This window comes from Dromiciops gliroides, chromosome 3, assembly GCF_019393635.1.
Source record: "Dromiciops gliroides isolate mDroGli1 chromosome 3, mDroGli1.pri, whole genome shotgun sequence".
In the NCBI taxonomy this organism is placed as follows: domain Eukaryota; kingdom Metazoa; phylum Chordata; class Mammalia; order Microbiotheria; family Microbiotheriidae; genus Dromiciops; species Dromiciops gliroides.
This window is the reverse complement of record NC_057863.1, coordinates 262992262-263018289: the sequence shown is the minus strand read 5'-3', so window position 1 is coordinate 263018289 and position 26028 is coordinate 262992262. Positions and strand designations below refer to the sequence as shown.

The 26028-nt window shown below is 37.9% G+C and overlaps 1 protein-coding gene across 1 annotated transcript in view; it reads left to right on the top strand.

Moving 5' to 3' along the window:
* DOP1B (DOP1 leucine zipper like protein B) overlaps positions 1-26028 on the top strand; it is a 138167-nt gene that overhangs the window by 60142 nt on the left and 51997 nt on the right. Inside the window, 6 exon segments of the mRNA XM_043996750.1 lie at positions 4220-4916; positions 9453-9721; positions 15412-15564; positions 21419-21519; positions 21867-22057; positions 24352-25990. Coding sequence (XP_043852685.1) covers positions 4220-4916; positions 9453-9721; positions 15412-15564; positions 21419-21519; positions 21867-22057; positions 24352-25990 — 3050 coding nt within the window.

The window sequence follows — 26028 nt, the reverse complement described above, 5'->3', positions numbered from 1 at the left end:
CAGGGTCACACAGCTAGTAAGTGTCAAGTGTCTGAGGCCAGATTTGAACTCAGGTACTCCTGAATCCTGGACCAGTGCTTTATCCACTGCACCACCTAGCTGCCCCAAAATATTTCTAATAGAAGAAGCAGGGATTCTTAACCTGACCTCTTCTAAGGATCTGTGAGTTTAGATGGGAAAAAGTTAAATCTTTATTTTTACTAACCTCTAACTGAAATTTAGCATTTTCTCCAATTATTAAAAACCAATATTCTGAGAAGGGGTCTTAAGGCACCACTGGACTGCAAAAGAAGTCCATGACACAAATAAGACTAAGAACCCCACCTTTAAAGGCTTGGTTAACTCTCTTATGGGCAACTGAGACACTGCTTTGTGTACTGAGTTTGAATTCCATAAATTGAGGTAATTATCTTAGGACATGCCCTCAATTTCCAATTCTTTTCCACCATTAAAAGAGCTACTACAAATATTTGTGTGTATATATATATATATATAAGTCCTTTTGTTTTCTGTCTTAAAAAAAAATTAATACATACCTAGTAGTGCTATTTCAGGGTTGAAAGGGATACACAGGTTGTTTTTGTTTTTGTTTTGTGAAGCAATTGGGGTTAAGTGACTTGCCCAGGGTCACACAGCTAGTAAGTGTCCAGTGTCTGAGGTCAGATTTGAAATCAGGTCCTCCTGAATCCAGGGCCGGTGCTTTATCCACTGTGCCACCTAGCTGCCCCTAGAACTAATAGTTTTTTTAAAGAATTTTTGAAACCCCAGACAAATGATTGCATATATCAAAAAACCCAACAGTATGCGTGGTGTTTCACACCTAGAGCCCCTCACCCCCACCTGTACAAAGGAGTAAAGGAGGTATCTTTTCATAAGTCTTCTTTGAGGGCAAGCTTATTCTTTACAATTTTGCAACATTCATTTTATTTTTTTAACCTGAATTTAAGAAATAAAATAAGCATTTCCATAGCATAGTAGAAAAGAAAAAAAAGATTGCACATGAAATTATACATCTTTTATTTACAACTTGCTTTTCCTTATATCATAAAGTTATCATAACTTTTTTCCCCTCCCTCCTCCTGCCACCCACCCTAGAGATGGCTACTATGCATATATGTGTGTATATATGTACATAAAATATACACACACACACACACATATATACTAAACATACTTCTATTTATCAGTTCTTTCTATGGATACAGATAATATCTTCCTTCATAGATCCTTTGTAGTTAAGTATTTATAATAGTCAAAATGACTTAGTTGCTCAAAGTTGTTCTTAAAACAACATTACTGTTACTATATACAACATTCTCTTGGTTCTGCTCATTTCACTTTTCATTATTTTGTGCATGTCTTTCCATATTTTTCTAAAATTATTGAGCTCATCATTTCTTATAGCACAGTAGTATTTATTCCATCACAATCCTATACCACAATTTATTCATCCATTCCCCAATTGACAGGTATCCCTCTTATTTCTGGTTCTTTGCCACCACAGAGAGAGCTGCTATAAATATTTTAGAACATATAGGTTCTTAAAAAAAAAAAAGAGCATGTAGGTTCTTTTCCTTTTTCCCTAATCATCTTGGGGAATAGACCTAATGGTGTTATTGCTGGGTCAAAGGGTATACAGGCAGTTTAATAACTCTTTGGGCATAATTCCAGATTATTCTTCATAATGGTTGGATTAGTTTACAGTTCCACTAACAGTGAATTAATGTCCCTATTTTTCCATGTTCCCTCTAACATTTGTCACTTTCCCCTTCAATTATTTTGGCCAATCTGATATGTGTAAAATGATATCTTAAGATTGTTTTAATTTGCATTTCTCTAATCATAATGATTTAAGAGTATTGATATGACTAAATTATTTTTATTTATTCATCAGAAACTGCCTGTTCATATCCTTTCACCAGTTATCAATTGGGGAATGACTTATAGTCTTACAGATTAGACAAAATTCTTTATATATTTGGGAGATGAGACCTTTATCTGAGAAACTGTATAAATTTTCCCCCAATTTTTTGCTTTCTTTCTGATCTTGGGCACATTGGTTTTATTTGCACAAAATTCTTTTTAAATTTAATGTAATCAAAATAATCCATTTTACATCTCACAGTGCTCTCTATTTCTTGTTTATTCATAAATTGTTTGCCTATCCGTATGTGCTATTCCCCTTTTGTCCTTCTTTTCATCATTTCCCTTGATACTCTAGATCTTTGTTTTTCTAAACGAGTTTTGTTATTATTTTATCAAGCTCTGTAAAGTATCCCAGTAATTTGATTGCTATCACATTAAAAGTATAAGTTAATGTTCATAGAATTGTCATGTTTATTATATTGGCATAGCCTAGCCATGAGCATTGATTATTCCTCTAGCAAGTTAGTTTGTTCTTTATTTTTTTGTTGTTGTTCTTTATTTCTTTAAGGAGTACTTTGTAACTTAATCTGTATATCTTTTGTGTCCTTTGTGAGGTTGATCCCCAGATATTCTATGCATTTTGTAGTTACTTAATAGGATGGGATTTCCCTTTTATTATTGCTCCTTGTGTTTTGTTATTATTTAAAAAAACTTTTGGGTTTTGATGATTTATTTTATAGCCTACAGTTATAGCACTTCAGGGAAGGGAAAGAGGGAGGGGGAAATGGGGTGCTGGAATGGATTTTGGCATAAGCCCATTTTGTGTCCTACGGTCTGCTATTGCAGCCTCACCTAAAATAGTATGGGAGATAGTGGAAGGGTGCTAAGTGAACTTGGGATCATTAAGCATCAGTTCCTGGGTTTCTGGTTTGTTTGGGTTTTTTTTACTTTCTTTTTCTATCCAGAGTGTCGTCGACTATGGAAATAGCTGAAATTGCTTTATCTTTGGCACATAATTTCTGTTTTGGAGAGGTTTGATAGGTCATGAGGACCATAGGAAATGTCTAGTCTGCCATCTTGTGGTTCACCTGACTCAGAAATCCAAATGAGATACTATGGAAATGTGTTTAACACAACATCTGGAACATAGGAAGCATTATATAAATGCTTTATTTCATATATTATTAAATTAAATATATATGTATATATATATCCATTAGGTAATAAGTCATTGTAGATAACATGCTGAACTTGGAGTCAGAAGAGCTAGATTCAGATCTCACCTCTGGCATTTAATAGCTCTGTGACCATAAGTAAATTGCTTACTTTCTCTAAGCCTCAGTTTCCTCTTCTGTAAAATGGATGAGTCACATTAGATTACCTCTAAAGGTCCTTACAGCTCTAAGTTAATGATTCTATGATATCTTGGATATAAAACCCTTTTCAGAGATACTTGTTGTAAAGATTATTTTCCCGGTCAACAATTAGCCTTCTTTTCCTAGCTGAATTGATTTTGTTTGTGCAAAAACTTCAATTTCATGTAACGGAATTTATGGGTTTTTTTCTTTCATGCTTTCCATTTCTTATTTAAGTTACTATTTCTCTTATTAGCTAAAAATATGAGCAGTACCTCCATCCATTTCTTAATGTATCCAAGTATCCTCTAGAAACTCTATAATGGGATTATAATGGATCTAAATCAGTTTTTGCCAAACTTCTTCCCAATTTTCCCCATCCTTTTTGTCAAATAACCAAGAAAACTTGATAAAAATATCAGCCTTAGGCAAGTCACTTAACCCCAATTGCCTCACAAAAAAAAAAATATCAGCCTTATTGAAAATCTAAAACTCTTTATAAAAACATTTAAAAATCAGTTATTTAATTGTTTCCTAGAGAGCGGGGTGTGCTGACCTTTTTTTCCTGGTCAACTGAACAATCATATATGTGAGAAAGAACAGTTGACTCTGAAAAAGACCAAAGTCTTACTAAGAAGATTGATATAACACATTAATCTCCCTCTTCATATCATTGATATATAATTCTAATTAAAGACTGTGGACTTTTCATGCACTTATGCAATTATCTGTATATTTTCCTTGAGGAGGACAGAGATATTCTGCCTTAACTTAATTCTTCCCATGGGCCCTGAAAGCAGCAGGTATTTAATATATATTTGTTGATTCAATGAATGAATAAAAAATTATAATCCCAGAGTAAAATTACAGTTCAGAAAGTCAAGAGATGTTTTATATTTGCATATGGTTTTAAAATATTGTATAGAAATTAACTAAATCTGAATCTCTTCATATTGGGTCTTTCTGATTAAAAATTTTTTTTTCTTATTTCATGACAGAATCCTATAATAGATAAAAATGGTGAAATAACGTTAGAAACAAAGTCTGTGGTACCTGATGATGATGATGCTTCATTTCCTCCACTTAAATCTGAAGACAGTGGTATTGGCCTAAGTGCTTCATCCCCAGAGCTATCTGTGCACTTGGGCATCCCTAGGATTTCTCCAGAAAAGGATGATGTCTGGAAAAGAAATGGTAGCATGCAGAAAACTTTGCACTACCTTCAGGAACTAGTTACTACCTTTACCAACAAGCACATTTTTGGGATGCAGCTAACCAAACATGAAGAGGAAAATCAGTCAACAGTAACTATAAACACAAAAGACAAAGATGAAGCAAGTGACACAATTGTCGAAAACTCAGGCAAGAAGAGAAGCTCACGGGAAACAAAAGCAATCACCGTGCCCCAGTTTAAACAGATGCTCTCAGATCTGTTCACAGTCCGAGGGTCTCCAACTAAGCAAAAAACTCTGAGGTCTTCCTTCTCTTCAACCCATAGCATTGGCAAGAAAAAAGAAAAAGAAGAAGAGGAATGGTATATTTACAAAGTGATTATTGACTTAGGAAATTTGAATAAAGATTGCCGGGAAGCCTTTGCCGCTGCTTGTCATTTTCTGCTGGACTGTTCCACCTTTCCTGTCTACCTTTCTCAGGAAGAAACAGAGCAGCTCTACACATCTCTTTTCCAGGCACCAGGTAAGAAGGACAAAATTTTTGAAATAATTTATAGAAATAAGTTCATAATTGAATAATAATAATGACTAGCTTTTTTAAATTTTAAGGTTTACATAATGTTTTATTTATATTATCTTATGTGATCCTCAAAACAACCTGTGAGGCAGATTCTATTATTAGATGAAGAAACTGAGGTTGAGAGAAGCTAAGAGATTTGCTTAAGGTCAATCAGTCAATATATATTAATTAAACACCTACTATGTGCCAGGTGTTGTGCTGAGCAGTGAGGAGGCAAAAGACAGTGCTTGCCCTCAAGGAGCTCATAATCTAATGGGGGAGGCAATAAATAGATATGTATAAACAAGCTATACGTAAGATAAATAGGAAATCATTAAAAGATGGGAAGCACTAGAATTGGGAGGATTTGGGAGAAGCTTCATGTAGAAGATGAGATTTTAGTTGGAACTTGAAGGAAAGTGAAACCAGGAGGCATAGATAAGGAGGGAGAGTATTCCAGGCATGGGGAACAGCCAGAGAGAACGTCCAGAGCTGAGAGATGAAGTATCTTGTTCTTGGAACAGGAAAGAGACCAAATGTTGCTGGGTTAAAGAATAGGGGGGGGCAGCTAGGTGGCACAGTGGATAGAGCACTGGCCGTTGAGTCAGGAGTACCTGAGTTCAAATCTGGCCTCAAACACTTAACACTTACTAGCTGTGTGACCCTGGGCAAATCACTTAACCCCAATTGCCTCACTAAAAAAAAAAAGAATACATAGGGGCAGCTAGGTGGTACAGTGGATAAAGCACCGGCCCTGGAGTCAGGAGGACCTGAGTTCAAATCCAGCCTCAGACACTTGACACTTACTAGCTGTGTAACCTTGGGCAAGTCACTTAACCCCAATTGCCCCCCCCCCCCCGCAAAAAAAAAAAATTAAAAGAAAATACATGGTAGGGAGCAGAGTGTAAGAAGATTGGAAAGTTAGGAGGGTGCTTTGAATACCAAGCAGAGCATTTTATATTTGATCCTGGAGGCAATTGGGAGTTAGTGGAGTTTAAGTAGGAAGGTGACATAGTCAGACCCGAGTTTTAGGAAAATCACTTTGTTTGCTGAATGAAGAATAGATTGGAGTAAAAAGAGATTTGAGGTCGGCTGACCCAAGAGCAAGCTATTGCAGAGGTACAGGTATGATGTGATTAGTACCTACCTTGCAAAAGAATGGTGGCAGTGTCAGAGGAGAGAAGAGTGTATATTCCAGAGATATTGCAAAGGTGAAATTGAGAGACCTTGGAAACTGATTCAGTATGGAAGTGAGAGTGAGAGATATATTGAAGAGTTGAGTTTGACTCCTGGATTTTGAGCCTGAGAGATCAGGAGGGTGGGGTTGCCCTTGACATTAAAAGGGAAAGTGGGAGCAGGGAGAGACTTTAGGAGGAAAGATAATGAGTTTAGATTTGGACATGTTGAGTTTAAGATGTCTACTGGACTTAGAATTCAAGATGTCTGAAGGGCAATTGGAGATGCAGAATTAGAGGTTAGCACAGGATAAGTAGATTTGAGAATCATTAAGATAGAGACTGTAATTAAATTAATAGGATCTGATGAGATCAAGTGAAGTAATGTAGAGTAAGAAGAGAAGACTGTCAAGTAAAGAACCCTAAAATACTTAAAGATAGAGAATGGGATCTAAAATTCTAGATGAGGATCCAGCAGAGTATCTCTGAAGAAAATCAGGGTGGGGCAGCTAGGTGGTGCAGTGGATAAAGCACCGGCCCTGGAGTCAGGAGTACCCGAGTTCAAATCCGGCCTCAGACACTTGACACGTACTAGCTGTATGACCCTGGGCAAGTCACTTAACCCCAATTGTCTCACTAAAAAAATTAAATAAATAAATAAAAATTTTAAAAGTGAAGAGAACTAGGAGGGAGTGGTGTCCTGAGAGAAGAAAGTATCTGGGAGAAGAGGATGATCAGCTGTGTCAAAGGCTGCAGAGTTCAATGAGAATGAAGATTGAGAAAAGGCAATTGATTAGGCAATTAAAGAGATTATTTATAACTGTGGAGAGAGCAGTTTGGGGAATGAATGAGATTAGAAGCCAAATTGCAAGGCATTTGAAGGAAAGGAGTGAGAAAAGTGGTTCTTAGCTAGGAAGGTAGGGAAAGAAACGAAAAGGTTTCGAAGAATGGGTCTGGATAGTGGCATAATAAGCTGGTAAGGGAAGTATGTTAGGATTGCCTAACAGCACTGAGGACCCAGTTGTGATTGTATAAAATAAATTTGTAGTGGGACAGGTCAGAATGGTTGCATGATTTTTCTCAACCTTTGTTCATGTGTAGGAGTAAGGTTAGCAGATTGTAGGTATGATTCAAAGCTGAGGCTTGGCAGGGAACAATTGGTGAAGTGATAAGGAGGTGAGGGACTGAATAGTATAGTATAGAATTGAATTGGTTCACCTAGAGGTCAAGATAGGGAAAAGAGGAGAGTGGCTGGAGCAGGAGAAAAGACCTAGGAGTTAAGGAGGGAAGACGATTGTGCACCTGAACTTGTTGAGGAAGTTCAAAGAAGTTACCTGGAGGTCTGTAAACAACAGCTATCAGGATTTTTATTGAGCAATAGAGATGAATAGTATGAACCTTGAAAGAGGAGAGGTCCTAAGTGATGGAGATAGGGGAAGAATCTGGCAATGGCCATGGGGAACAAAAAGTATTATTCCAACTCCTCAACTTCAACTAGTGAAGTGAGGGGAATGAATGGATGTTCAATGAGTACTGGGAGGCTGTGTCATCTCAGGGAAGTCAGGTTTTATTGACAGCTAGAAGATGAAAAGAAAGAGGAAAAAGATTACTTAAGATGAAGGGAAATTTGTTGCCAGTAAAAGAGGCCTTCCAGAAGACATGGTGGAAAGAGTGTGTGGGTGGTGATATTAAGTGTCTTATATAGGATTTGGATCAAGGTCTTGCTGACTTCCAAATTCAACACGCTATCCTTTGTTCTGCTGTCACTCTTTTTTTCTTGTGATTTTTGCAGGGAAAAGGAAGGTTTTGAACCATTTGGTAGTGATTAGATCTGGAAGAAACCTTAGAAGGCATCTAGTCCAACCTTTACATCTTACAGATAAAGAACTAACTCCCAGAGAGATTAAATGATTTGCCCAATGTCACATGGATTTGAACCAATTCCAGGGCTACTCCTGACCCTGAATAGCCAAAAAGTAAAAGTTTAAATATAATCGTAAGGGGCAGCTCGGTGGCGCAGTGGATAGAGCACCGGCCCTGGAGTCAGGAGTACCTGAGTTCAAATCCGGCCTCAGACACTTAACACTTACTAGCTGTGTGACCCTGGGCAATTCACTTAACCCCAATTGCCGCACTTAAAAAAAAAAAATATATATATATATATAAAATTGTAAAAAAGAATTGCATTTAGTATTAGGTTTTATAATTTTCCCTCAGTAGCTATGATAAGTAGGGAAAAGGTAGTTAAATATAATTGCATGATCAAATAATATTAGTCCATATTTATTTAGTCTTTATGATTTACAAAGTACTTTCCTCACAACAATTCTGTGAAGCAAATAGTACAAATATTGTTATCCCATTATACACATGAGGAAACTAAAGCTCAGAAAGGTTACTTACCCTCAAAGGACTACTTAGAATCAGAATACAGTAAGTATGTTGGCACCATCATGTCTTTGGACTACAAGTTCAGAACTCTTTCAGATATACCATCTTGCTGCTTATAATCCTAGAGAGTTCCAGAGTTTCTGAGTTTTATAGATTTTTGTATGCTGTGACAAGATTTCATCTTTGTTTTTGTTTTGTGTGTGTCTGTGTGTCTGTGTATGTCTGTGTATGTCTGTGTATGTATATATATATATATATATATACACATACCTATACATGTGTGTGTGTGTGTGTGTGTGTGTGTGAGTGATTTCACTGCTCCAGGAAACCCCTGGTGTGGAAATTCTCTCTCAGGGCAGTTCTATAGTACATCTCTAACTCAGAATCTTAGAGGTAATGGAGGCAACAAGAAGTTAAGCCACTTGAGCACAATTACATAGCTATTAAGTATCTGACTTTAAAATGTCTTGATTTGGGCAGCTAGATGGCGCAGTGGATAGAGCACCGGCCCTGGAGTCAGGAGTACCTGAGTTCAAATCCGAGCCTCAGACACTTAACACTTACTAGCTGTGTGACCCTGGGCAAGTCACTTAACCCCAATTGCCTCACTAAAAAAACAAACAAACAAACAAACAAACAAAAATGTCTTGATTCTCTAAAGCCAACTTTCTATCCACTATGCCATGCTATAGAGGAAGACATTTATGTGTAACATATCTATATCCCTTTGAACCTAGGATATATGATGCAGACTGCTGTCCTTCTAATTAATGGTATCAAATATACTGACCAAATAAACTTTCAGAACAGCATCTTAACTATCGCTAGGCTTTGAATGTTTGCTTGATGGTTAGTTTTAAGCTACTATTAAATCGAAAAAAAATTTAATGTCTTTTTTTTTTTGTCTTTATTATGTTGCCTTCCTTTTGTGGAGAATGTGATTCTAGCTTCCCCTTGTGGCTAAAATGTCTCATGACTATCTGCTGCTGTGTAAATGACAGCCATATTCAGAATGTGTCCATCTTCACACTGCTTGAGATGATAAACCATTCTCAGTCACTGGCACTTGTGTGTGAAGACAGGATGAAACGGAGTAAAATCTCTGGACATAATCCATTTTTTGGAAAGTTACAGATGGTAACAGTTCCTCCCATTGTTCCAGGAGTATTAAAAGTTATTGCAAAGAAAACAGATTTTTATCAGGTATGTTTCAATTTGGGTTTACCTTGGAATGTGAGTAAAGCATTTTTCCAGCCTGTTGTTGTTGCTATGAAAATAGTAGCATTCACGAAGTGAGTTTTGTAACTGAAGATTTTTTAAAGTTTGAGATTTCAGTAGAAAGGCAAGGGCCATGAGTACCAAATATCACATAAAACTTTCAAAGTCACTATGTTTGTTGGTATTGTTTGACTGGTTTTTTTTTGGTTTTGGGGTTTTTTTTCCGCAAAAGAGGGCTTATTTGGTTTGGGGAGGAGTTAGATCCAGAAATTTCTCTGATAGAAAAAAAAAAGGAATCAGTGAAACTTCTTTTAAAAGAATAATAGGGGCAGCTAGATGGCACAGTGGATAGAGCACCGGCCCTGGAGTCAGGAGTACCTGAGTTCAAATCTGGTCTCAGACACTTAACACTTACTAGCTGTGTGACTCTGGGCAAGTCACTTAACCCCAATTGCCTCACTAAAAAAAAAAAAAAGAATAATAAAATAATTTGTGACCTTTTGAAGAAAGGTTAAAAGAACTGAAATTACTTAGCTTGAAAGGTAAGCCAAGGCTTATTCATTATCATACTCAGAGTTTATTATACAAATGATAATTTTCTATTTCTTTGTTCTATATTTTTTTCCCTGAGGAACTAATAAGAGAAGTAAGCTTCAGGCTACATCATTAAAGAATTTGAGTTTGACCTAAAAAATAATTTAACAAGTGAATTTTTAAAACACAGTAATGAATCATTAAGATTATGAGATCCCTTTCTTTTAAAGTTTTTTTTTTTTTAAACAGAGTGAAGTTTCATCTGTTTTAGATATTCTTCCTAAAGCCAAAGTGGGGTGGGGTGGGGTGGGGTGGGGTGGAAAAGATAGGGATTATATGGCCTTAAAAGATCCTGTAAAGTCTGTGATTCCATGAGCTCTCTCAGGGGATCTGGTCTCGCCATCTATTATCCTACCCACCTGTTTCTGACCATTAATTTCCTTGATGATTTGTTTTACTCTACTTCTTGCATATTAATTTTAGGATTGGATGAGAATCTTTTAGGATAGAATTGAGATGTTAAGACTTTAGGTACAGGGGCAGCTAGGTGATGCAGTGGATAGAGCACTGGTCCTGGAGTTGGAAGGACCTGAGTTCAAATCCGGCCTCAGACAGTTAACACTAGCTGTGTGACCCTAGGCAAGTCACTTAACCCCAATTGCCTGACCAAAAAAAAAAAAAAGACTTCAGGTACATAGGGAGTTTTCAAAGAAAAAATGGTGTCGAAACAAACATAAATATGCTACTTTCACAAATATTCTTGATTTATAGGAATCTTGATCCTAAAACCATCCCAGTAAAAAAAGATGAAAGTTGGACTAAATGTCATAGGTAAACAGGATAACCTGAATTATTGAAAGCAGCATCATGGAAATAAATTTCACCTTGTGACTAAGACCTTGAAAGAGCTAACTGAAACACATAGATTACAGGTGATAGTGGAAGAAAAAGAAAGGGTCCTTTATATTCTTAAGGGTCGTGTTCAGAGATATATGGATACATATTTGTTACAAGAAATTTTATTTTCTTCTTTAATGGGAAGAAGGAGAGAAAATAGGTTTTTGTTCATTGAAAATTGTTTAATGTAAAAAACACACAATGTTGTAAAAGTTCCTGCAAAGATGAACATTTTGGGGAGTGAGTGCTCACATCACACTAAATGATGAAGAAAATTTTACCATATGTTTACTTCACCAAGTGTTCAAGTTGATCTGAATCCTGGGGACATAAATACAGGAGCCAGAGGCTACATTATAGAATGCAAGTGTTCATGGTTATAGTCTGCTATACTTACATCCATCTGTGTTCCCTCATTGCCCTTTGGATGATCCTCAATTTTTGTCACCTGTGATATTGTTTCTTCAGAAATTGTAGGGTTCTTGATTCACAGGCATATGGTATCACATAAAAATATTGGCATTAAATAGATGCATTTGGGTATCACTGAAAACACAGTTCAATTTCTTGTATCTTTTCAACTAGCTCACTTTCTTATTCATTTCTTATCTCTTTTTCTTTTCAAACTTTTTTCTGATGATAGGCTTTGCACTGCTTTAGTCTAAGTTGTTATTTCATGTGGTAGTCTGTTTGTACCTGGCCATTGCTCCTTGGGTAATATTCAATTTAAATTCTTTGGAGGCTGTAGGATTTCGGACCTGTAACCATGCATAATTACTGGAAAGATATTGATGTTAAAAAGATGGTCCTTTGTTTTAGCACAGTGCCCAGCATATATTAGGCACTTAAAATGCATGTTGGCTAATTTCAAGGAGAATCTTAGGGTGATTGAAAGAACTACGTAGTTTCCCAATGACACCTTAACCCTGATTGGCTCTTCATGTTCAATTCAGGGCCCAGTTTAGTGTCCATTTGCGGTATCTATCCAAGATGTGCATACTGAGAGATGAGAGCTACGAGCTGCCCATCTTACTACATATGATAGTCTCAAAATAAATATTGTTCTCCTAGGTAGATATTGGTTCTTCCTATGTGGCTATTTAAGCTAAACTCATTTAGGAGGTTCTTTGAAGGCTATATAATGTCATCCACAAATTCTCCATTTCCTCTCCTCAGTCTTAACCCTCCATGTATTAGCTTCTGATCTCATTATTCAATTGAAACTGCTCTTTCAGAAGTTGCCAGTGATCTTTTAATTGCCATATCTACTGGTGTCTTCTTAATCTTTATCCTTCTTGACCACTCTGTATCATTTGACCCTGTACACCACCTTCTTTTATATGCTCTCTCCTCTCTGGGTTTTTGTGGCCTTTATTTCTCTTGGTTCTCCTCCAACCTGTTTGACTTACTACTTAGTCTTTTGCTGTATATTCACCTGTGTCATACCCACTAACTGTGGCTGTCCCCCAAAGTTCTGTTCTGGGTCATCTTCTTTTCCCTCTCTGCTTTGACTTATTGCTCTCATCAGCTCCCAGTGGCTTCAGTTGCCATCTCTATGCAAATAATTCCCAGTTCTGTTTATCCAGCCCAAGTCTCACTCCTGAGTTCCAATCCCACACCACTCATTGCCTGTTGGACTTTAGGAACTGGATATCCCAGAGTCATCTCAAGCTCAATATGTTTAAAACAATACTTATTATAATACTCATTATCTTGAACACCCAAACTCTCCCCTTTTCTGAACTTCCATGCAAGCACCCAGGTTCATAACCGCAGTGTCATCCTTGATTCCTCTGTCCTGCTCACCCTTCAGATCTTATCATTTCTATCTTTTCAACATCTTTCATAAAAATCTCCATGTCTCACTTGGATTATTGAAGGATACCTATATGGGTATAGTCTTCTATTTGACAGCACTGTCTCAGCATAAATTAGACCACATCATACTCTCACTAACACACACAAACACACACACACACACACAGCCAATCACTCCTCCTACCCATCAACAAACTCCCACTGGCTCCCTATTACCTTTAGGATAAATATCAAGTCCTTTGCTTGGCACTTAAAGCTCTCTACAACCTGACCTCTTTATACCTTATGTTCTACTCCCCTCCACTCACTCTACAATACAGCCATACTGGATTGCTTGCTGGCTCTCATAGACAATACTCCGTCTCTGTCACTGTGCCTTTTGACTGACTCTCCCTCATACCTGGAAATACTCTTGCTCAACCTCCAATTCTTAAAATGCCAGAGCTCCTTTAAGCAAGTGCCACTGTTCTTCCCTCCCCCTTTTCCCCAATCAAGTGCAGAAAAGTACTAAGTGTTTATTTAGCAGTGTTTGTTAAGCATTCTGCTAAGCTGCCGGTGCCATTTGTTCTTAAGGTTACCTCTCCTATCTTCTGTATTTCTCTTTTATATTCTTATTTACATATGTTATCTCCCCTATCTTTGTATCCCCGGTGCTTAGCACAGTACCTAGCACATAATAAACACTTCATAAATACTTGTTGATCAATTAATTGCATAATAAGGGAAGGGGCTATATATTTGGAACTCATTGAGATTTACTCTACAACCAATCAGAGAAAACAGAGAGAAGTGCTGATGTTTGAATCAGTCTCCCTGGCTTATCACCCTAGCAGCTGTGGTTTCATGGCAGGTGTCAGTCCAGAACAGTACTGCCCACTCCATATTTGCTTCTGCTCATTAGTTGGTCTAGTCTTCCTAATGCCTTACCTCTAAAACCTGTCTGGATCTATACCATGGCCCACCTGCAGCTATCCAGCATCATTTCCACCTCTGACTTTGCTGTGTTTGCCTTGACTTGGCAGAAATAGCAAGAGCCCCAAATAGCAAGTAGCTGCAATCAGCCTGTCTTTCATTTGAAGAGCTCGCATTTGAATGGAGAATGGCTTGGAATTGGTTAACTGGATTCACAATGGAAAAAAAAAATACAGGAATTTGGAGAAATGTGTGCTGCATGCATTTTCCTCTCTATTGATCTAATTTCATCAGTCAACTTCCAAGAGAGAAAACGAATGCTTGTTATAATTTTTTTCTTTTTATAAATAGTTTAGTGGCTCATTTTAAAAAAATTAAAATGTAGTAGAGTTACTTTTTTGTTTTTTAAAAAATATGTCACAAGGGGCATCTAGGTGGTGCAGTGGATAGAGCACCGGCACTGGAGTCAGGAGTACCTGAGTTCAAATCCGGCCTCAGACACTTAACACTTACTAGCTGTGTGAGCCTGGGCAAGTCACTTAACCCCAATTGCCTCACTTAAAAAAAAATGTCACAAGCAAAAATTATTTTAAGGGAAAGTACCTAAACATTCATTTAAAAATTATTCTTTTATTTTTAGCAGGAATTGTGTATTGTTTTATCTTAATCTTCACATCTTGGGTTTTGTTTCATTTTTATATTGCATGAATCTTAAACAAGGCCATCCTTGACTTAAAAGCATTTAAAATGTCCTCATGTGAAAATAATGCTGTTCACCTATGATAGCCGAAGGGCATATATATTGGGACGTACTTTGCAGATAATAGTGATATATTTGTGCTGATTTATGCAAATACACACACACACACACACACACACACACCAACCCAGGATCTAAATTTGACTGGGATGCAGTTTGTGACATCAGAGTGAAACAAAACTGTCTCAAATGGGGATTCAAACCGCAATCTTTGTGACATTAGCAATATGTAGTAACTAATATCAGCTGACCACTGTTGCAGTCAAATATAACTGTATTTACTTAGCCTAAGGCTTTATGAGAAAGATAACTACATAAACCAATAAACTGCAGAATTTCATAGTTGACTAATAGGAGAAAAGGAAGCATAGAGGTTTGACTATGAGGCACTGTGATCACAGACACTCAGGAATCTTTATGTTTAAAAGTTGTGATGTCAGGGGGCAGCTAGCTGACGCAGTGGATAGAGCACCGGCCCAGGAGTCAGGAGTACCTGAGTTCAAATCCGGCCTCAGACACTTAACACTTACTAGCTGTGTGACCCTGGGCAAGTCACTTAACCCCAATTGCCTCCCTAAAAAAAAAAAAAGTTGTGATGTCAGCACCTGCTTATAATGTTTTTTCTCTCAATATTATATGGGTGTGTTTTTGTTCATGAAAAATTAGCTGAAAGCTAACATTTTTATCTTCAATTAAATCTTTTTTTTTAAAGAAAGAGATGATTAGGTTCTCACTAATTATCCTTTTGTCACAGAGAGTGGGACAGGTGCTCTGGAATCAGCTGAGCAAAGACACACAGGAACATCACATTACTTGCGTTGAACTCTTCTACAAGCTACACTGCCTGGCACCATCGGCTAACATCTGTGAGGATATTATCTGCCGTTCATTATTGGAACCTGACAAAGTAAGTCTATTACTTGCTCACTTCCCTTTTCCCTTCATTAATGGTTTTTACTTTGGTTTACTAGGTTCTCTAATGGTTTTAGATAGAGCCTTATTTCTTTTTATCCTCTTAGGTATCCTTCAGTTTTAACAAATTTTCTGATTGGTAGTCAGAGTCATTATATATGGCTTTAAGAAATTCCTCAAGGGCAGCTAGGTGGCACAGTGGATAGAGCACAGGCCCTGGAATCAGGAGTACCTGAGTTCAAATCCGACCTCAGACACTTAACACTTACTAGCTGTGTGACCCTGGGCAAGTCACTTGACCCCAATTGCCTCACTAAAAAAAAAAAAAAAAATCCTCAAGCAGTCTTGTATGTCCTTCACCCTTACTTCCTAAAAGAATTTTAGAAAGAATCTTGTGGGGGCAACTAGGTGGCGCAGTAGATAAAGCACCGGCCCTGGATTCAGGAGGACCTGAGTTCAAATCCAGCCTCAGACACTTGACACTTACTAGCTGTGTGACTCTGGGCAAGTCACTTAACCCTCATTGCCCCCCCCCCCAAAAAAAAATCTTGTATACTGCCTAGTATATGATTTGCATGTGCTATTTTTAAAATAACTATTTATTGAATTGAATTGCCCATATAAATGGCTTCTAGGGAAGGAAATTCCCAAATATCTCAACACTTAATTAGTCAGAAGACCACCTATGGAAGTTGAGAAGAACATGGAAGCACAACAGGCTGTTCCTGAGTGATTTAAAAGAAAAATGTGAATTATCAGAGCAGAACTTAACATTCTGCACAGCAAAAACAATGAGCAGAATAGAAAAATTTGAATCTGTAATGGCAAGTCTCACCAAAGAAACAAAAGAGAGAAAAATAGATTGGGAATGGCAATGTATAGAAGTGAAAGAAAATCCAGAAGAAGAGAAACAAAAGAGAATATTAAAAGAAAATGTTATTATTAAACAAGCAAAACATATTAATCTCAAAGATAAGGGTATGTAAAGATACCCTAAGATTATGACAGGACAAAAAAAATGCCCAAATCTTTTTTTTTTTTTTTTTTTTTTTGTGAGGCAATTGGAGTTGAGTTGCCCAGGGTCCACAGCCTAGTAAGTGTCAAGTGTCTGAGGCTGGATTTGAACTCAGGTCCTCCTGAATCCAGGGCCAGTGCTCTATCCACTACACCACCTAGCTGTCCCCCCCCCGATATTTTTTAAAATATTATTTTTAACATTCTTTTTTTCTTTATTTCAAGTTGCAAGTTCTTTTCCTCCTTCCCACCCTTCCTCCATTTATTGACAAAGAAAGCAATAATTATTAATTATATTAATTATTAATTGTACATTAGAAAGTCATATAAAACATTTCCCTATTATCCATGTTGAAAAAAATAAAAATAAATAAAAGCAAGAAACATAAAAAACATAAAAAACATAAAAAAGTGAAAAAAGTATGCTTCAACCTGAACTCAGAGAGTTCATCAGCTCTCTCTCTGAAAGTGTATAGCATTTTTTGTTATGGGTTCCTTGAGATACTCTGGAATCATTTTCTTGATCAAAGTAGCCAAGTCTTTCACAGTTGTTTATTGTGGTTCATTGTGGTTACTGTGTAAAATGTTCTCCTGTTCTGCTCATTTCCTTTTGCATCAGTTCGTATATTTCCTAGGTTTCTCTGAAACTGTTATACTTATTATTTCTTGTAGCACAGTAGCTTTTTCTCCTAATTATAGACCATAGTATGTCTAGTCATTCCCCATATGATGAGCATCCTCTCAATTTCCAATTCTTTACCACCGCAAAAAGATTGCTATAAATATTTTTATACATAAAGGTCCTTTTCCCTTTTCTTTGAACTGTTTGGGATGCAGACCTAATAGTGGTGTTGTTGGGTAAAAGAGTATGTACACTGTGATAATCTTTGTTCTCCATAATGCTTAGACCAGTTCACCACAGTGCAATAGTGTATCTTTTTTTCTTTATGCCTGAGCATTTATCATTTTCCTTTTCTGTCATGTTAGCCAATCTGATAAAGGGTAAGGTGGTACCTCAGAGGTGTTTTAATTTCCACTTATCTAATTATAGTGATTTAGAGAATTTCTTCATATGACTAGTAATAACTTTGATTTCTTTTTCTAAAAACCACCTGTTCATATCCTTTGACCATTTATTAGTTGGGAAATGGCTCTTATTTTTAGAAATTTGGCTCAGTTCTTTTAAATATTTGAAAAATGAGGCCTTTAGCAGAGAAACCTGATGAAAGAAGAATTTTTCCCTGGTTTCCTGATTTACTTTTAATTTTGGCCACATTAGTTTTCCTTATGCAAAAACTTTTTAGTTTTGTGTAATCAAAATTATCTGCTTTACTTCCCATTTGGCTCAGTTCCTTTAAATATTTGAAAAATGAGGCCTTTAGCAGAGAAACCTGATGAAAGAATTTTTCCCTGGTTTCCTGATTTACTTCTAATTTTGGCCACATTAATTTTCCTTATGCAAAAACTTTTAAATTTTGTGTAATCAAAATTATCCATCTTACTTCCCATGATCTTCTCTGTCTCTTTTTTGGTCATAAATTCTTCCCTTATCCATAGATGTGATAGGTAAATTTTTTTTTATTCTCCTCTACTATAAAAACATTTCCTTGTGTACCTCTTTTATGTGAGATGATTTTTCCCTTTCTTCCTCTCCCTCCTCTCAGGGCATTCCTATTTTTTGCCCTTCCATTTATTTTATTTTTTAGTGAGGCAGTTGGGGTTAAGTGACTTGCCCAAGGTCACACAGCTAGTAAGTGTCAAGTGGTTGAGGTCAGATTTGAAGTCAGGTCCTCCTGAATCCAGGGCCAGTGCTCTATCCACTGTGCCACCCAGCTGCCCCCCTTCCATTTTAAAAAATCATTCCAATGTAATCGACTCTCTGATGCTCTCTATATATGTAGGGTTCTAACTTCCCTAAGAATAATAAAGTTATTAGAACTTACATGCATCATTTTCTCAGGTACGAATATATACAGTTTAACTGTATTGAATCTCTTATGATTTCTACTTCATGTTTACCTTTTTCTTGCCTAACGTGAGTCTTATATTTGGAAGTAAATTTGTCCATTCATCTCTGGTCTTTTTATCAAGAATGCTTGAAAGCCTTATATTTCATTAAATGTACATTTTCCCCCCTGAAAAATTATATTCAGTTTTGTTGGGTAGGTTATTCTTGGTGGTAATCCTAGCTCCTTTGTGTAAGGGGCTAAAATTCTAGCTATACTGTCTAAAATATCTAATGAGTGGTTGCCAATAAATTATAAGCTTTAGCAAGAGTTAGACTTTTAAGTATTTATTAAGGAGAATAAGAATTTGGTAAAGAGAGAGAGAAAGGCCTAGATTCATCTATCTATTAAAGGAAGAGAGCATTCCTAGCTCTACTCTCAACCAGAGCAAGAACACCAGCCTCGCCCCCTCTTCCTCCCACAAGCAAACATCACTTCCTGACACCAAAGAGCAGCATGTCTTGCCCTCAGACCCCTTCTCCTCATGGCGGAGCATCCTGCAGTAAGTCTCCAGCAGGTGGCGTCATTCCAGTCATTACATTTACCTATCATATTCCAAGCCCTCCATTCCTTTAATATGGTAGCTGCTAAATTTTCTGTGATCCTGATTGTGACTCCATGGTATTCGAATGGTTTCTTTCTGCCTGGTTAAAGTATATATATTTTTTAATTAGTTAATTAATTAATTTTTTTGGCTGGGCAATGAGGGTTAAGTGACTTGCCCAGGGTCACACAGCTAGTAAGTGTCAAGTGTCTGAGGCCGGATTTGAACTCGGGTACTCCTGAATCCAGGGCCGGTGCTTTAGCCACCGTGCCACCTAGCTGCCCCCTGGTTAAAGTATTTTAATTTTCTCTTTGACTTGGGGACTTTGGCTATAATATTCCCCCTGAGAGTTTCATCTTGGGATCTCTTTCAGGATGTGATTTGTAGGTTCTTTCAGTTTCTGTTTTACCTTTTAGTTCTAGGATATCAGGGCAGTTTTCCTTTATAATTTCTTGAAATATGATGTCTAGGCTATTTCTTTGATTGTGGCTTTTAGGCAATCCAGTAATTCTTAAATTATCTCTCCTTGATCTTTTTTCCCAGGTTAGTTGTTTTCCAATGATATATTTCACATTTTCTTCTTTTTTTATTACTTTGATTTTATTTTATTCTTCCTTGATGAATCATAGAATCATTGGCTTCCACTTGCCCAGTTAAATTTTAAATAATTATTTTCTTTAGTGAGTTTTCATATCTCTTTTTCTATTTGGCCAATTATGCTTTTTAAGGAGTTATTTTCATCAGTGAAGTAGTGTACCTCCTTTTCCATTTGGCCAGTTTTGGTCTTTAAGGTGCTATTTTCTTCAGTGAATTTTTTTACATTTTTATGGCCAGGTTCTTTTTTGTTGTTGTTTGCTCATTTTTACAACCTATTTCTTTACTTTGAACTTTATGTTAAAGTTTGGCTCTGTTGCTGGGGTGAGAGTGGAGGGAAAACCATTCTAAGCTTTAGGCTTCTTTGCACTGCTATTTTCAGAACTAGCTCTGGGTGTTTGGAAGTTTGGGGTGCTTCCAAGATGGTGTGATACAGGGAAAGCTGTGGTCACTGCTCTCCTGGTCTGTTCTCTTATTCTTTTTTTGTGTGTGTGTGTGGGGCAGTGAGGGTTAAGTGACTTGCCCAGAGTCATACAGCTAGTAAGTGTCAAGTGTCTGAAGCTGGATTTGAACTCAGGTCCTCCTGAATTCAGGGCTGGTGCTTTATTCACTGCACCACCTAGCTGCCCCCATGTTCTCTTATTCTTACCAAGGAAGGGCCCCTGATGCCTTGAAGCCCAAATAATACTGGTCCTCAGAACCCCTAATCCCTTGTGACTGCAAGCAGTCCTCTCTACCCTACAACTGTGACCCAGAAATGGGTATAGGTAATGGAGTTGCCAAATAGCACCTGGTCATACACCCAGTGCTAGCACAGGGTTTCCCTGTAATCTCTTATTGACCAGTTGCCAGATTCCCTTACTGTTTTTTGCTTGAGAGTTCCCAAAGCTGCTGCTGCAATTATCACTTCCAATACCCACCACTAATGGTACAGTCACATATGTTCCAGACCAGCCCCCACCCTAGTGAAACAGACCTCTTCTTCCAATCTCCTAAGTTATACTGGACTGGAAAAATGTCTCACTCTGACCTTTTGTTGGCTCTGTCACTCCAGAATTCAATTGGAGGCATTATTTTAAAGTTATTTGGAGGGGAAAGTTGGGAGAGCTCAGTTACTTCCTCTATTCTACCATCTTGACCCTGCCTTTGGAACTGCCTAGATCTTCTGAACATAAAAAATGAAATTCCAATTGAAAGAATTCACAGATTGCCTTGGGGTGGGGGTTCGAGGGAACCATAACTACCCAGATATATGTCTGGTGACATATAATCAAACATTAAGTTTGATTACAGTGAATCTCTATTGTGCTAAATACACATTTCACTTGTAACCAGTCTATGGTTTTTTGTTTGTTTTGTTTTTTGTTTTTATATATATATTTTTTAAGTGAGGCAGTTGGGGTTAAGTGACTTGCCCAGGGTCACACAGCTAGTGTTAAGTGTCTGATGCTGGATTTGAACTCAGGTCCTCCTGACTCCAGGGCCAGTGCTCTATCCGCCACCTAGCTGCCCCACCAGTCTATGTTTTAATGAGCAAGAAAAGAAAGAAGATAATAAGCATTTTATTTTCTTCTGGTCAAAAGGCAGTTCTCTAGCCTTACTTGTTTCTTATTTAAAGGACTCAGATCACTAAAAATAGTGCATTCTTCTCCTGAACCAAACTGTTCATTTCTATTTATCTTGCATTCAAGGGAACAAGGTTGGAAGCAATATTTAGATTCTCCATAATCTGGCACCTAACAAGAGAGATCCAAAGCAACAGAGTGACATCCCACAATCGTTCCTTTGATAGGTAAGTTGGTAGCTTAAAAATCTTACTGGTCATTTGACGTTTCTCTGTATAGAACTTTTCAAAAGTAGTCAGATGATGAAACATTCCTTCCTCCTCAGAGAGGTGAGGGAATAGAGTGACAGAAAGTGACATAATGGTATCAGACATAGTCATTGAGTTTGTTGGTTTCATTTCAGGGGAGTAGCTAATTTTTTGTGATTTGGGGCAGGATCATCATTAGGAAACATACTCAAAGAGTTGAAATGTCTTAAATTTGAAAGCATAAAGCATCTTATTTTGGGTGCTCTAACAGCTATAGATCAGTAGGCTTTTGTCACAACACATAAACTCCTAGAATTTGTCTGCAGGTCCTTGTTTGTAGTACTGGATAGCCTGACTTGTTCTGATGAGGCTATTGGTGCAGCAGCACAAGGCTGGCTGGTTCGTGCCCTTTCCCTCAATGATGTGTCCCGCATCCTGGAACCTGTTCTCTTGTTTCTGCTTCACCCAAAGACACAGAGAATATCCATTCACTGCATCAAGCGGAAAAACTCAGCAGGTAACTACACTGGAATGGGCAGAAAAGAGCAAGTACTGAACTATGAAGAGTAACTGTGCAATATTAAATTAGGGGAATATTGTAGTGATAGTGGTAGTGGTGATGGGATTGGGGGGTTTTTGTTTTTTAAATTAGAAGAGACCAGCACTTATCAATACTAAGACATGTTTTTGTTCCTTGGTTTCCTACTATTCCTGAAAAATCTGATTCCTCTGTTGATAGACAAAGAAAGACTTCATCAGATAAGGTTATTATACTTCTATAAAACCAAATAATAACTTTCTCCTTCTCTTGTACAAATGCTTTAAATGATGTAGGGGAACAGGTCAAAATAATGGAATTTCTGTCCACACAGCAAAAGCGTACAGCATTAGACAGAGCAAGGTAGCTAATCTGGAATAACCAAATGATCATAGATTCTTTGTTTTTTGTTTTTGTTTTTGTTTTTTGTTTTTTGTTTTTTTGCAGGGCAATGGGGGTTAAGTGACTTGCCCAGGGTCACACAGCTAGTAAGTATCAAGTGTCTTAGGCCGGATTTGAACTCAGGTACTCCTGAATCTAGGGCCGGTGCTTTATCCACTGTGCCACCTAGCTGCCCCCCCCAATCATAGATTCTTAACCAGAAGATATCTTGGGATTACCTAGCCCACCCCTCATTTTCTGTTTTAAAGGCAGTATGGTATCGTGGAAGGGTCCCTGGACTCGGAGATATCAAATGCCACCTCTGACACTCACAGATTTGTGAATCTAGCAAGTCACTTAATTTCTCTGGAACTTGGTTTCCTTATCTATAAAATATAAGAATTTGGACTGGTTGGATTTTTCCTCGTAAGATCTCTTTCAGCTCCAAATCATTGATTCTAAGAAGTTATGAAACTAATGTTCAGAGGTATGCATACAGGTAGCAAATGGCAGAATCAGAATTTAAAGCCAGGGCATCTGACCCTGAATCCAACACCCTATATACTGTCCCATGTCGCCTTGATGTTTGGGTTTGTAAGGGTTAATGCTCATGAGACAATTTCCCTCTTAGTTGCCATACTTAATACTTGAGGAAACCACGAAGTGAATGATGGTATGTGGGTTTATGATTTGAATTGGCCAATTCACTGGGTTTTTTCAGCTATGCATAACTGAGAGCTCATAAATCAGCATGTAGTCCAGTTCATTAGACTTTATATTCATGCAGGATTTTTGTGTGAAAAATTTTTTAAACCTTAATGTATTATACAAATGTATTATTTCTGTTAAAAATAAAGGCTCTATGTTAAAATAGCTTCCGTAAATATTTAACATAACATATTTAACACATAAAGTTTCTTCCATCTTTAAATTTCTATCTATGCTTGTTATGTATGAGAAATTAATAGACTATTTAGAGAGAGGGTGTCTGACACAGTGAGGAGAGCATTGACCCCAAAATCAGGAAAACCAAGGTTTTAATCCTGCTCTGTGACCCTGAGAGAGTTAGTGCCTCAAGCAACTCTTTAATACTATATTTCTGGGGGCAGCTAGATAGTGCAGTGGATAAAGCACCAGCCTTGGATTCAGGAGGACCTGAGTTCAAATTGACCTCAGACACTTGATACTTACTAGCTGTGTGACCCTGGGCAAGTCACTTAATCCTCATTGCCCTTCAAAAAAACCAAACCAAAACAAAAATACTACATTTCCTTATAGATACTGATCTGCTCTTCATCAGGTATTCCCCACAGCAATGAGGTCATGGGTCTAGTAAAAAATATACATATGAGGCAGCTAGGTGACAGGAGGCTTGGTATTAGGAAGACCTGAGTTCAAATCCTGCCTCACCCCCTGCATGACCCTGGTCTAGTCACTTGATTTCTCTATGCTTCAGTTTCCTCATCTGTAAAAATGAGGATAGGGGCAGCTAGGTGGCATAGTGGAGAAAGCAGTGGCCCTGGATTCAGGAGTACCCAAGTTCAAATCTGGCCTCAGACACTTGACACTTACTAGCTGTGTGACCCTTGGGCAAGTTATTTAACCCTCATTGCCCACTGCAAAGACAGAAACAAAAAACAAAAAATGAGGGTAACAATAGCACCTACTTCCCAGGGTGATTGTAAGGATTAAACAAGATAACATATGTAAAACACTTTTAAAAACTATGTTCACAGTAATTTCTCCTACCTATGATTAATAACCTGACAGCTTTACAATTTTTAGACTATTAAATAAACAAATTCTTTTAGTTTCAGGCCCCTCTTCTTTAGACAATCAATTTATCTACCATTTTACTTCTTCTAAAAAGTTGTTTATCTCTTCACTTCCAGAGGATTTACATCATTGGTTTAGCAAGAAAAAAGCTTGTTTCAAACAAATGTATGGGGTGTCTGAACTTCGTGAAGGCATCTCTCCTGAAAACCTGCCCTTGAATCAGTTTACTGCTGTAGACCGGGAAGCTATTTGGGCTGAAGTGGAGAAAGACCCAGAGAAGTTTCAGCTGAGAAATGACCTAGATGATGATGATGGTGGTGGTGGTGGTGATGATGATGTGCCTTGTTGGACAGACATTCCCAACAAACCAGAAGGTGAGCTTCAGGACAACAGTGAGCACACAGAATCAGCAGATACAAGCTTAGGTCACACCGATAGTGAAAACACTTCCTCGTTCTCAACACCCTCCCTTGATCCTCATGAGCTGAGCAGTGAAGACAACTGTTGCACTCCTGTGGATGATAGGGTTCATCCAAAGCCTCCCACCTCCACATCTCTTTTCCAACCTCAAGTCTCTAAAACAGTTGCCAAACGGAACCTGGTGCGCTTAGACTCGGATAAGACCCAAGCTTCTGAGTCACTCTCTAGTGATGAGGAAGTCGATGTGGATCAGACTCTCACAATGTCCAAGTTACTGAAGCAACAGAAGGAAAGGCAGGCGATGACTGAGGCTTTATTTAAACACATTCTGTTGTATCTACAACCCTATGACTCCAAACGCGTCCTATATGCCTTTACTGTGCTAGAGACAGTACTCAAATCCAACCCCAAAGAATTCATTGAGGCAGTTTGTAGGACTAACATGGATTCCAGCTCCACTGCTCATTTGAACCTCATCTATAACCTCTTAGCGCGCCACCAAGAAGCCTTGGTCGGGCAGAGTTTCTATGGAAAGCTTCAGACTCAGTCACCTACCACATGTCCTCATTCCCTTTTGATTGAGCTCCTTATTTACCTCTGCCTGAGTTTCCTACGTTCATACTTTCCATGCTATGTACAGGTATCCCACCAAGTCATAGTTGGCAACCAAGCTGTACAGATCAAGAGCGTAGAGGTCTTGATTCGAATAATGAGTCAGTTGACCAGTGTTGCCAAATCATTTAAAGGGAAGAACGTGGACTTCATACAGAATTTACTAGAGAGGTGCAAAGTTCAAGAGTTTGTTCTCCTCTCTTTATCTGTTTCCATGTTTAGTAGTCAGAAACAATATGAACTTCTTGCCTCAGCTCAAACCAAGACCTCTCGAGAAGAGATGCTCTTTGAAGAAAGCCTGATTAGTTTTGGTCAGGATAAGATCTGGAATCCCCTGCAGATTGAGCTGCTAAAACTCCTGCAAGTCCTGATTATCTTGGAACACCATCTGGGAAAGGTTCAAGAAGACCCGGAAAACCAGTCAGATCTGTCCAAGGAATGGCAGAAGACCCTCAAATTTCAGGAGGCCATCAGTGCTATGCAGTACATACAGCCTCACCCAATTACTTCTCAGGGACTGTTCATCTCTGCTGTGGTGAGAGGTTTACAGCCGGAATGTGGTTATGGGATGCACTCAGCCTGGGTTAGTTTGGTCACATCTTCTTTACCGTACTTTGGGAAATCATTAGGTTGGACAGTTGCTCCTTTTGTTGTACAGATTTGCAAGAATCTTGATGAGCTGGTCAGGCAGTATGAGAATGAGTTTGTCAAGTCTTCTATCAGGTAAGATGTTTCAGAATACATTCTTTTTTTCTCATTAT